The 13250-nt window shown below is 34.0% G+C and overlaps 1 protein-coding gene and 2 long non-coding RNA genes across 3 annotated transcripts in view; 2 read left to right on the top strand and 1 right to left on the bottom strand.

Moving 5' to 3' along the window:
- The window catches only part of LOC122142025, a 5061-nt gene extending 2953 nt beyond the window's left edge, over positions 1–2108 (top strand). The window contains exons 3-4 of the long non-coding RNA XR_006158285.1: positions 1405–1481; positions 1971–2108. This is a non-coding gene — a long non-coding RNA (uncharacterized LOC122142025). The remainder of the gene's footprint in view (positions 1–1404; positions 1482–1970) is intronic.
- Positions 641–10256, bottom strand: elovl4b (ELOVL fatty acid elongase 4b). The gene is made up of 7 exons (XM_042751362.1): positions 10008–10256; positions 7060–7150; positions 6783–6970; positions 5445–5525; positions 4081–4252; positions 2830–2957; positions 641–2158 (listed from the first exon to the last, which is right to left on the bottom strand). Exons 2-7 carry the CDS (start codon positions 7124–7126, stop codon positions 1892–1894), a joined length of 903 nt encoding a protein of 300 aa, XP_042607296.1. The 5' UTR covers positions 7127–7150; positions 10008–10256; the 3' UTR covers positions 641–1891.
- LOC122142026 lies at positions 5053–13250 on the top strand. Its single transcript, XR_006158286.1, has 3 exons — positions 5053–5354; positions 7390–7502; positions 12586–13250. It is a non-coding gene; the product is annotated as an uncharacterized LOC122142026 (long non-coding RNA).

The raw sequence follows: 13250 nt of genomic DNA, 5'->3' as shown, positions 1-13250 counted from the left end.
ATCAAATGATATTATTCCTCTGTGTCATTATCATTATAGAATTAAAACATTACAGTTATACTGTAGTCATGATCCTTGGTGTCAATCACCCATAATACTTAAAATTCAAGTATGAACTACAGTTACAGTATGAAATTCCATTTCCTCTATGAAAAAAATAAATAAATAAAAATAACTGTAACTTTATCTTGCAATCCTGATATACATTTTTTTTTTACAAAGATTTTACAGTACAGGTATGTCCCAGGTTTCAGATTTTTTCCAAATTCTGGAGGAAAAAAAAAAATCAAAATTATGAGATATAAACTCACAACTGAAAAAAAAACTGAATTAAAAAGTCACGGCTGAAACAAACAAACAAACAAACAAAAAACAGAATTGTGAGATGTGAACTTAGAATTCAGGGAAAAAGTTGAAATTGTGCAATGTAAATTTGGAATTAAAAAAAAAAAATGAATTGTGAAAGAAGTCTGAATTCTGAGTTGTCTTGCAATTCTTTTTTTAATTGTTTTATTCCATGGCAAAAACATGCTTCCATAGTAATGCTTGAATTAGCAAAGCAAAACAAAACAAAAAGAGATGGAGAGAGAGTCATTTTATAACTAATTAACAAATTCAGAGAGTGAGGGAAGACATAAAATGAGGTTGACATCCTGTTTATTTCATTCAGTTCTGTATAAACTGATATATCTGTTTACAATAAGAGGAACATTGACATTTGTAAGAATCTGTTGTACACAATGTACAGATCACAAACACAGCTTCCTGTGTGAATTTAAGATTGTCATACAGAAAATATATAGCCGTTTTCAAACATATTTGTCCTACCTTTTTTCCAATTGTGGGATTCTATTAACACAGGGAACTTTTTTTTTTTCATAAAAGGGAACAAAAAGCAAAATAAGTATAACTTTAAAGTAATATAACTTGCAAAAACTTAATAAAAAGCTACATGCACAAAGCAATAGAGAGGAGTACACATACCTGAACGGACATTAAGGACACAAGTGTGTGTGTGTTTGTACGCAGTATATGTGTCTAATTTTACATGTGGAACAAAAACATTTGAAACTACCTGAGTATATAGCCATGACACCATCATTACTGCACGCAAATCTCAGGAACTTGTTTTGCACAGGGAATTAAATTAAAATAATGACATTATCTAATGCAAGAGCATAAACCCACCAAATGTACAGTAATTTTCTTTGGTAGAACTGTGTTGCCATCTGAATAACATTCACCTGAACCCTTAAACACCACTGTTTCACGATAAATGAAGATTGAAACAGACAATAATAATAGCTATAAAAAACTAGAAAGTGGGATTATCCTCATGTTTTATGGAAGTGATTCAGACTTGCATCTCGAATGACTCATTCTCATTATCATTTGTTGTTTAAGGGCTCAGTCTTTCAGGAAAGCTGGCTGTCATCGAGACCAGAGGAAGGACACGTGAAGCGTCCAGCTGTATCATTTATGTAAGAATCTTTCATCTGCTGCTTATACTAAATAAAAACATTCAAGAGAATTAGCGTTCTGTTTATGTGAAAAAGCATGTGATTTTGTGAAGAAAAACAGACTATTCCCCCCAAATAATACGAAACTTCTCAAAGTAGTTTGTTATTTTGATTCCATAAACCAAATAGGACATTTTGTATTATAAAACTGCCTCAAGTAGCCTAAACAACTCAAAGGAGATAATTGAGGAAGTGATGTCACACAGGACTGGTTGCGTTTGAAATGTCCCTAGTTTGAAATACAGTCAGCAAAGTTAACAAAAAAAAGACCATTTTTGTTTTCACAATTACCAAACAGTCTGTAGCAGTTGAGACATGGCTATTTTTGAAGCCCATGAGACCCAGTGTTTCACATCCTGTCTTGTTTCTTTTCAATCATGCTTTCCTTTTCCTTTCTTCTGTTTCTTTCCGTTTTCTGTGACCTCCGGTGTCTTGCTGGTGCCATTGGAGATGCCGTTCACAGCAGGTTTAGCCGACTTGAGGCGTGGCTGGCGGCGGTATGTCTGGTAGTAGAAATTGGCAAACAGGATGATGAATGTGACGGCGTAGCCAATCAGAGCCCACTGCATCCAGGCCGGGAATGGGCAGCCCGTGTAGAGAGAATGTGCGGCGTGGCCAATGGTGACGTGGAACTGGATCTAAACACAAGCAAATTGCTTTGTAACAGAAATGCACACCCTCTTTGATTGCTTAAAAGTAGTCACAAAAGGACAATTTTGCTCACCAAGAAATGTTCTGTTTGGCTGATGCTGTTTTACCTCAATAGTTTAAACACAATGATCCGCTGTATTCAACCGAATGTAATTATTTGCTAAATGATTTGGCCAAGATACTGCTTTAAATCAATATATTGATTCTTAATAATTTTCAGAAATATGCTAAAGATGCAACTGTATCTGGATGCACTATGAATATTGTAGTGGACTTTTGAGAAAAATACACTAGATTGATTGTACATTCATAGTCTCAAGAAATGTATTTTAGAGAGAATGAATGATAATAGTAATTGTAACTGTTATTTTTACATTACAATTACAATTATTACATTCTTCAGTCATTACATGGAAATTTCACAGTCACAGTTTATTTTATTACCAAAAAAAAAAAAAAAAAAAAAAGCAAGTGGCACAATGTCATTGTGAGAGAAAAAGGTGCAGTTAACCTATTTTTTGTTTTTTCTATGTCGGAAACAGGCTTCTATGGAATTGTGTACCTTAAGCTAAGTGAACTAATAAGCAATCCATATCAGTTTGGTAGATGATAATTTTCCATACACCATTTTAAAAAGGGATGAGGAGTGCTTTTGTACCATCTGAATAATAGTGAGGTATTTCTTCCACCACAGGTATTTCTGGATCTTCGGTCCAAACGCGGCCAAGCCATAGTAGCCATACATCAGAACATGAATGCCTGAATTAATCGTAGCGCCAAAGAAAGCTGTGAAGAGGGAAGGAGATTTAGTTGGATATAACATCAAAAATATGTTGCTCCAACAAAATATTGAGTTCTAGGACTGTTAACGAATGGTAAGATCATGGTGTATTTTTTTGGGATAATGACACTTTTCATGGAAATTAAATTTCTTTCATAAACAGTCACATTCATGTGGAAATCCAAAAATCCTTTCCGCTCGAGTTTCATGAATGAAGCAAATTGTTTCAAGATGCCATTTTATTGCTTAATTGAACACTATTAAAGATCAAGCACTGAATATGAAATGTTCTGGATGTGTCACCAACATTTGTTGAGACACAAGATTTACCTTCTGACCATCTGTATACCCTTCCAAACCCTTTGACCCCTTCCACATCCCCCTAAGCTCTCCTCAAATCTCCTCACCCTTCTTCTGTTTTTGGGTCTTTTCTTGTTCAAGCCTCAAAATGCACAACAATTATAAAGTGGAGAAGTTCTTGACAATAGTCCTCATTTCAGATGATCCACCTTAATTTCCTCACACTGGTATTAATGCAACATATGAGCAAAACGTGAAATGCGTAAACTCATAAAATGTATACTTTGAAAGGGATAAAAGGGATAGTTCACTCAAACATGAAAACTGTCATCATTTACTTATCCTTAAATTGTTCCAAACCTGTATTAGTTTCTTTCTTCTGTTAAACACAACAGAAGATATTTAAAAAAAATGTTGGTAACCAAACCGTTGTTGGTCCCCATTGACTTCCATAGTATGGAAAGAAATACTTTGGAAGTCAAGGGACCAGAAACCCACCTTCAAATGATGACAGAATTTTCATTTTTTTTGGTGAACAACACTTTCAGTAGCTTTGAATAAATGTTTGAAAAACACAAAAACATGATGTCCTATTGATAAATTGTTCATAAATGGATTTTATAATATCTTTGTTCAATTCTACAATATATGTTGGCCTCATTTTAGGTTTAGGCTTAATATAGGCTTAGTCTTAGGTTAGCATTAGGACTTCAGGCTTTGGCCTATAATAATCACAAGTGGCTTAATTTGACAACAATAGAAGTAATTTAGTTATTTAGGTATATTTAGGCCTGCTAGCTCAATGGATGTGTGTGTGTGTATACTCACACTGTCCACCAGGAACCCACTTGATGCCGATCCACCACAGGATGAACATTGTGCAGTGGTGATAGACGTGCAGGAAGCTGACCTGATTAAACTTCTTCCTCATGATGAAGAACACTGTGTCCAGAAACTCCACCCCCTTAGAGATGTAGTACCACCATAGTGCTGACGCTATCTGCAGAAACACCGCCGGTATCAGTGACGATACGCATTTCTATCTATCTATCTATCTATCTATCTATCTATCTATCTATCTATCTATCTATCTATCTATATATCTATCTATCTATCTCTGTATGTTTGTCATTAGATCCTTAATTCTATTGTTTGTTCTGTAATTTTATTTATTGTTTGTGTCATTTTGTCTGTTTGTTTTTCTTTCTTTCTTTCTCTCTTTGCATCCATCCATATATCCATCCATCCATCATCTATCCAACTGTAATTCGATCAATTGTTTGTTCTGTTGTTTTATCTGTTGTTTCTGTCATTTTGTCTTTGTTTTGTTTTTCTTTCTTTCTTTCTTTCTTTGCATCCATCCGTCCATCCATCCATCATCCATCCATCCAACTCTGTCATTCGATCGATTGTTTGTTCTGTTGTTTTATCTATGGTTTCTGTCATTTTCTTTCTTTCTTTCTTTCTTTCTTTCTTTCTTTCTTTCTTTCTTTCATCCATTTTGTCAATTTATCTATTGCCTTTCTTGTTCCTTCTCAAATTTCTTTCTTTTTTTTTTTCGTGTTTTGTCTCTGTTTTTTTTGCTTTTTTTTTGCTTTCTTTCCATCCATCCATCCATCATCCATCCAACTGTCTATCATTCGATCTATTGTTTGTTCTGTCATTTTATGTTCTGTCAAATAACCACTGAAGCCTTGATCAAGACATATAACCTAAGCTTTGCTGAAGTCATTTTGGATATAGGTATAAAATTATTCATTGCAAATAATCTGCAGTTTAGGTATACTGGTAGCAAGAGCCACAAGAATGGAGGTGTGGCCTACAGGTGGGGAGACTCCTGACCTCATCTCTGTCCTCGCGTCACCAGGGAAACCAAGCTTGCTAATGAGGGTGACGATGCATGCCAAGACAACAGCATGAGGGAACTCTAACCGACGTCAGTGAAAGCGAATCCAGGCATTCTGCATTCCCGGCCTCCTAATTACAGTTAAGCCTCGCTCTCACAGAGCTCTACTCAACTTTCTCCCTGTTCCCCACAGCTGTACCCTCTGAAGTGCTAATGGTTTACAAGATCATGGCTTCAATCTGGAGTTTTTGATTAGGTTAGTCTGTGTATAATTCACTTTATATAAATCAATAGCATGGTATGTCTTCAATTAAGTAAACGTGTTTAAGGGAAGTGTATTTCTTACCCTGACTTCATTAACATCACTGGAGTAGTTCACAGGCTGGCAGAGGTAGCTGTATCCGGCCGCTCTGGAGCCCAGAAGCAGCTAGAGGCAAAAACACATTATTCATTAATATTATTTTGTTCTCCTGGAAAGGTTAATGTTCACAAAAGGTTAATTTGCCACAGTTTATTCCTTATGCTTTGGGAAAACATAATCTGCTCAGTTCTGTGTCCCTTCATAGCATTTTGCTTGTGCATGTAAAAGTTTGACTTGCGAAACAAGCAACAGACTGCCTGTTAGAAGTAAAATGTGTCACTTTATTTATTAAACCAGTGATCTTGTGCCAAACATCTGTGACCTGTCTGTGGTACAGTTGTGCACATGTTGGGCTGAAATCACTGCTATTTTACTATTTCTATTTTTTTTTTTTTTTTTTTTTTTTACACAGTTAGCACTTTAAAAACCTGATTATATTTTTAAAAATATATTTTTTGATTATATTTTAAAACCTGATAATGGTATAATTTTATTGTATGGTATGATTTTTGGATGTGTTGTTGGTTATGTGGGAAGTGCTGAAAACCTGATAATGCTAAAATTATATTGCATAATATGAGGTCAGGCAGGATTGTTGCATATGTGGGAAGTGCTGCATATATATATATATGTATATATATAGTTCATGCAAAATCTTTTGTTATTTTTTATTATAAATTTTGAACAATATTTTATAATTCTTTTTTAACAAATAAATATTTTTATTTTTAAATATTTGCAAATTATATATACAATTTTATATATATATATATATATAGATATATAGATAGAGAGATAGATAGATAGATAGATACTGTGTACATAAATAATTTACAAATATGTCTTGTTTTAAAAATAAACCACACTATATTTAGTTAGATTTCTGCTTAAAAATGCCAATAAAATAGATTTTGCACATAAATATATGCAAACAACAACTGAACAAAAGAATCTGAATTTTAAAAAAAAACAACTGAAGATATGATATGTTTGCTTTTGTTAGCATATTTATCTTGTTTTAAGGCTGTTTAAATATCTGTATACATGAGAACAACAGGAAAAATACTGAAGGAAATAAGTTTTTGCAGTATATTTTTAAGCAAGGATCACAAACAGTTTGAAAAACTTGTAATATGTAATGCGGAATTAATAAAAAAATTTTAACCATACATATTGCAGTGCAACTGTCTGAAGGCACAATCCTATCATACCAATACTCTTTTCTAGTACCATGATACTTCCATGCAACTATGCTTGCTGAGGCCTCTATAAAAATGACTGGTCCTACTAGATTCAAATAGATTGACAAGGAGATTAGCAGACCTCTTTGCAGATGTAGAAGTTAAGCAGCACCATGCTGAAATTGTACACAATGAGGGTTTTTCTGAGCTGAAAAGGCTCCCGGTTTTGCATGTAAAGGGGTCCGACCCAGAGGAAGAGTAGGTAGAGAACACTGATCCCCAGGGTGGGGAGTGGAGATGACATCATCGGCCATTCCTCCACTCGCTTATCTGAGATTTAAACATACAAAACCCAATTCGATTCAGAATATTTAGCTATTTTTATTTTCTTTAAAATACATATGTAAAAAGATTCTCACCTGCTATGGTAAGGCTCCATTTATAAAACTCTACAGAGTCATTCATAAAGTGAATGACTGTCTCCATGGCTCTAGTTCTAAGATGATTATCCTGTGAAGGAACAAACAGAATAGAAGCATTTTTAAAGTCTTTTCCTTGCACAGTATGAAAAAAATTATTTTAGGACAGTCGGCCTGATAATACACAGATCATTTCACAAGACTGTAAATATTAGATTTTGATTACTCATCACATTGTGCCACATAAATGTATGCATAAATACACAATAACTAATTGTAGATAACAGCATGCTAAAAATTTATCTTTTTGTGTTTTTTTTTTCTTCCCAGATTTATTGCGGCAAAGGGCGAACCCAAGAATATAGTGACAGATGTGTACGTGTATTACTGAGTGTCACTATTTTAAATCAGCAACTCAACCACATTCAACACCTGAGCGTCAGGTAAGCAGAGTTAATATAAGTCACGTCCACCAGTGTCATTACATAATCAGCCCTGCTGACGCCCGTGCATTATTAAGCAGCCCTATCGGTATGCACTGGGACAAACAGAAGGAAAACAGGATAGCTGTACACAGTCCCAAATTTAACACAAATTCATAAGTGAAACAGAGAGAATAATCTTTGCTAAAAAATACTTGGGGTTACATCAGGTTAAACTTGATTGAAATTTTTAAGAGCTTTGTGGAAGAAATTAGTCAAAAAATTAAGAAAAGTATGCTTATGCGTGTTTGTAGTGTCCCCCCCCCCCTCCAAAAAAAAATATTTGCACTTAAAAATGTATTTTTTGCTCAAGCTGGTATTTTGGTGATTTTTAAGTGGATCTTTATGGTCAGCGTTCCTCAAATTTACACTTTATCCCAGCAGAGTAACCACAGATGTAATGTATTCATCACAAATGAACTATATGAGGCACAAACCACAAACAAGCAGAGGTCACAATATATTCATGTCTTCGTTTTCAGTATAGGGGTGACCGGGGCTAGTTGTCACAATGTCATAATCTCAAAAACTATAAGCTTTTGAGTCAAAAGTTGACTCAAAAGTCTTAAATTGTGATTTTTTTAAATGAGTCTGTCTTCCAAACTAAAATTTCAACATCATAATTTTGTTAAATCTAACAAGTGTACATAATAAAAATCAGATAAGAGTTAGCTATATAATGAAGGCATATTTGAACTGAAGATTGAACTGTGTTCTCAGGACAAGAGTGTTTTTCAGGTTGGTTCAGATCATCACATTCATATTGAGGCAAGTTGTCACATGTTTAATGTTGTTTTCTTTATACAATTTATTAATTGCAATTTCTGTTGAACAAAACGTTAGTTTGGTATTTTCACGTTTTTGCATTTACTACTTGTTTCACAGCTAAAAAGTCAATACCTGCCTGTTTAATGGCAGTTTGTACCCCCTATATTGTGACAATATGCCCCACTATTGTGTATTGGTTTTCTGGACCGTAACATTGGGAATGTTCAATAGATTTCTTTTTTATCCTAAGACTAAGGTTTGTGCATACAGAATTTGACAAAAATAAACCCCACATAGAATAATATCACTAGCACTGGCTTACTCAATACACTATCAGAAAAAAAAGTACAAAAGCTGTCACTGAGTACCCTTTCAAAAGATAAATATTTTGGAACTTTTTTGCTCCTAAAGGGTGCATATATGTACTTAGAAAGTCCATATTTGTTACTTTCAAAAAGATACTGTCCCAGTGACAGCTTTTGTCCCTTTTTTCTAAGATTGTATGTTGTTTTAGAATTTAAACCCTAACAAACTATTTTGTTATTATAAGTACGTGCTTAATACCTCTTAATATCTCTTAGTTTGATATTTTGTATCTAATGCAATGACAATCAGACAATTTGAAGTTAAGTCTGCAACTATGTTTTTAGGCCACTTAACATGCAAGGATGGCATAAATGATTCTGCACTATAAAACAGAAGAAATGTAGCTGTTCAAATAAACACGTCGGCATGCAGTGCAAAGTTCCTGTGCGTCCCCGTTGAAGACAAAAGCTTCTGTGCGCGTGTGTCAGCAGGTTTCACCAGCATTTGTCAGTCAGGCTTTAATTCCTTTTGATCTACGAGCTTAAATGCCCATCGACCCACATCTGAGGCCGCAGCACTCAGAGGGATGATCGCCATGAAGGTTATCACCACCTGATGTTCCAACTACTAACTACTGAGGTCTAAAACTTTCCCAGAAACTCATAAGAAGAAAATCATAAGTTGCAACTGTCCATCTGTATCAAACAGTTGTTGTGAGGAAACAAACTGAGCATAATGAAATTAAACAAAGAAATATGCACAGAATAAAAAAGTTATTGTCAAATAACTTGTCAATAACCTACTATGGAAAATCAACTGGTCACTGTTAAATAAATTATTTATATTTTATTTGCATTCATGTAACATATTTTATCATTTGATCAGTTCTTACATATTATTTTGGCGGTGCTATCACCATGCTCTGCTGTTAATACATTTTTAATAAATAATATATTGTTTATTAGGTTAAACCAACCATTTCTGCCAACGATGAGTTTCCATGTTTACTATATATTACTTTTGAGATTAATGTTTCTTTACAGCTTCCTCAGATCAGTACATTGGGTTCTGGGTTCTTTAAAAGCATTAGTGCAAGATGGTTTCCTGAAGAACTAATAAAAAGCTATTTGCGCATCTCTTAAATATTCGCCTATTATATCAAACTCTAAAACCTTTATTTTAAACCTGCAGACAAACTTAAACGCTTTCAACGAGTGTTACTGAATGGTTCCGTTAGGGAACATGACTAATCTCCATTAAAGCGATTTAATTGGATCTGACAGTTTGCAGTAAACTGTCATTTGCATTGAAATGCATGCACATTTCCAAACCAAATAGATTGAGGTCTGGTACCGATGCAGAAAAATACACTCTTGACAAACCCATTCTTACCTTGCGAGCGCGTGCCTATGCCGACATCAGGTGCGGTGCAGCCCAGGTGAAATATGCGAGTGGATAAATGTCTGGATTTAAATCTACAGTGTGCGTTTAAACACATCAACCCCGCAGGTTTGGCAATAATTACGCGAAGGAAAACTGAATGTAACTAACGGGACTGGAGCATATGAGGCAAACGCATCTGATCAGAGTGTCTGATACTGACTGGACACCGGTCTGTCCGGCACTGAGCATGCGCAGTCGACTCGCGCCATGCGCTCGGATAATTCCTTTGTTTAGGCGTTAAAGCGCAAATCTTATCCGGCGGGTGTTAACAGACGCATAAGCAACGCTTATCTTAACATAAAGTTTATCTGTTTGGGACGCAGCAAAAATATTTCGAATAGACGCACACCCACACCTACCCACACACACACACACATACACACAAGGTTTAATTTAATACATATTTTTGTTTGATCATTAAATTATTATGTAGCCTATTAAGTTTTTATAAATATAATTTCATTTAATTTATTATTATTATACACGGATAGCACATTTTTTCAAAATCTTTATAGTGTAATAAAGATTATTAATTTATTAATTTTTTAATAAATTACATAGCATATTTTATTCACATCGTTGTTATATTATTTGTATTCAGTTTGTATAAACATAATTGTTTTCATATTGAATAATTTAATATCTAATAATTATGATATTATTATATTATTTAGGAATTATTTTATACATATTTTTTAACATCATACCTTTCTGTAATTGTTTTCATAAAATACATGTTTCACCCAGGTTTGATATATTATTCTTTACTTTATTTGTATAAATATAATTGCTTTATATTAGCTATTATATATTATCTAATTGTTATTTTGTATATATATTTTTCAACATCATTGTAGTGCAATGTTTTAGAAAATACACGTTTTATCCAGGTTTAATCATTACATTATATTATTCTGCACTCAATTTGTATAACCAATTTTTATATTTAATATTTAAATATCTAATCAATATAATATGATCAAATATAATATTATTATAGTATTTAGTTCTGCATAATGTTTTATATAGACATGTAGTCATTTTATTGTTATATTATATAATTTAATGCAATGATTTCTTTTTCTCTGACAGGAATATTATTCTTTTTTTTAGTTTTACATTATTTTTTTTTTTTATTATTATTTTTTTATTTAAATGTTTTTTACTTCATATAAATCACACATTGGCATTGTTATATTGTATAATATAATGTAACGTAATAATAATTTATTCCACTGATAGGCCCTCTCTCAATTAAATATCCAAATCGATAGGCCTACATACTGAGGGATAACCTGTTGCTGAGAATATTTTATCCCACTAGGAGAACACAATGTAGACACAAGGTGGCAACAAACCCTAGAAAACTATTTCACAGATGGGGGGGAAAGGTGTAGGTTTTGTAGGTTTTTAGTAGACTGAAATAGTATTTTCTTGTACTCTAATAATCTTTGTTTTATTTACCTTATTTTACAGTGTAACTACATCTAAACATCAGCCAAAAACATCAAAATATATGTTTTTATGCAGACACGTGAATCTTTATTGTATGAAAACTTCAAAAATGATGAATTGTTAAAGGTGTAGTTCGTAACTTTTTTTTGGTTAAAAATGATCTGAAATAAATATTTGAGCAAGTACACTACCAACCAGTGGTCAAATCTATCCCCTTACTTTAGCCCAATACACAACGCTTAGCTTATAATATTTTTTTTTTCTATTTTGAGTGGTTTGAAATTCAAGCATGCTGCTGCCTCATTACGTCACGTCTGTAAACATCAGTTGTCCCTGCTAGTATGCTATCGCATGTGAGGATCCTGCATGTGGCGGATCGTTTATATAGGCTAACATAATCAAAACAGGTACTCACACTTGTGTGGTGCGACATTACGGTCAAATCCAATATAGTCGGCACAGCATCGTCCTTCAGTTTCAGTTTTCTGGAAATTCTGCATGGAATTGTGCCTTATTTGTAAAAGAAACTGTGGTAAAATTAAGTGAACAATAAACCAAGTTCTTACTGATGCAGGCAAGAACTTCGTTAAAAATTAAAGTTAATCAAATAAAATTAATAGTTTGATTTCTGCGTAGACCTGCGTTTGTCTCTTGTGTTCTTTTTATTTTTGTGTGTGTTTGTGTGAGTTGGTGGGCGGGGGGAGATGTGTAGGAGGGTGTTTTTATTATTTTGTGGAGGTGTGTGTATAGACACTATTTTGTGTTAAAGTAGCACATTCCACAAGCTGTCATTTTGACAGATTGGCTTCAATATAAGCTGTTTTTAGACTAACAAGAAAGTTTGAGTTCTTAAACTTACAGAATGTTTCATAGCACAAAGACCCCTTATTTATCAAAAAATCAAGAGATTTTTGATTTCTCAATTCATGACCCCCTTTAAAGGCAAAGTTGTGACCTAGTCTCATGAGCGAGGTTTGAAATGAAAATCTGTGTGTGCAGACGTTGAGGTGAGGAGCCAGCAGGGTGAGGGCTAATTGCATGATGGCTGAGCTCTGTGATTGTGTGTTTTTAGCGGCTCACAGGTGTTTGGTTAGCAGCGGTTGGTCTGTGATCATTCGCAGCGGGCCGCGGCGCTGCAGGAGCAGATGTGCAGTGCTTGAGAGAAGCAGGAGCAGCAGGAGGTGATGAAGGAGTCCAGGCTCACCTCACACATCATCTCACCTGTGTGTCACGCTGACAGCTTAACAACAGCAGTGCAACATAACACTGTACTGTACAAAACACTCCACAGGTTTGGAGTTTTTCATGCACAGTACATTTGTCCTTCATTTTTCCACAGTACATTTCTTGCTTCCTCACTCTGATATTTTTGTACATTTTAATTAGAATATTGGTCAGACGTTTGGGGTCTTTTTGAAAGAAATTAATACTTTTATTCTGCAAGGATGCATAAAATTGATTAAATGTGACAATAAAGTTAGGGCGTAGGTTTGATTTTGACATTGGTTAGGACATAGCAGCAGACAACACCCCCCAAAAAAAAGTATTTTATAAAGTCTTTATTTATAGCTATGCTAGCTAACCTACTCATACATTATAAAGAGTTTTGTTAACATATTCAATAGACAATAATTACATAATTTTGATTATGTAAAACCAACAACATTATAGCAGCAGTTTTAAAGATGTTTTCTTTGGACTGTTTGATTGCTCAAAATAGAATATAGCTAAATATAA

This window comes from Cyprinus carpio, chromosome B23 (assembly GCF_018340385.1).
Source record: "Cyprinus carpio isolate SPL01 chromosome B23, ASM1834038v1, whole genome shotgun sequence".
Classification (NCBI taxonomy): domain Eukaryota; kingdom Metazoa; phylum Chordata; class Actinopteri; order Cypriniformes; family Cyprinidae; genus Cyprinus; species Cyprinus carpio.
This window is presented reverse-complemented; position numbering and strand designations above follow the sequence as displayed.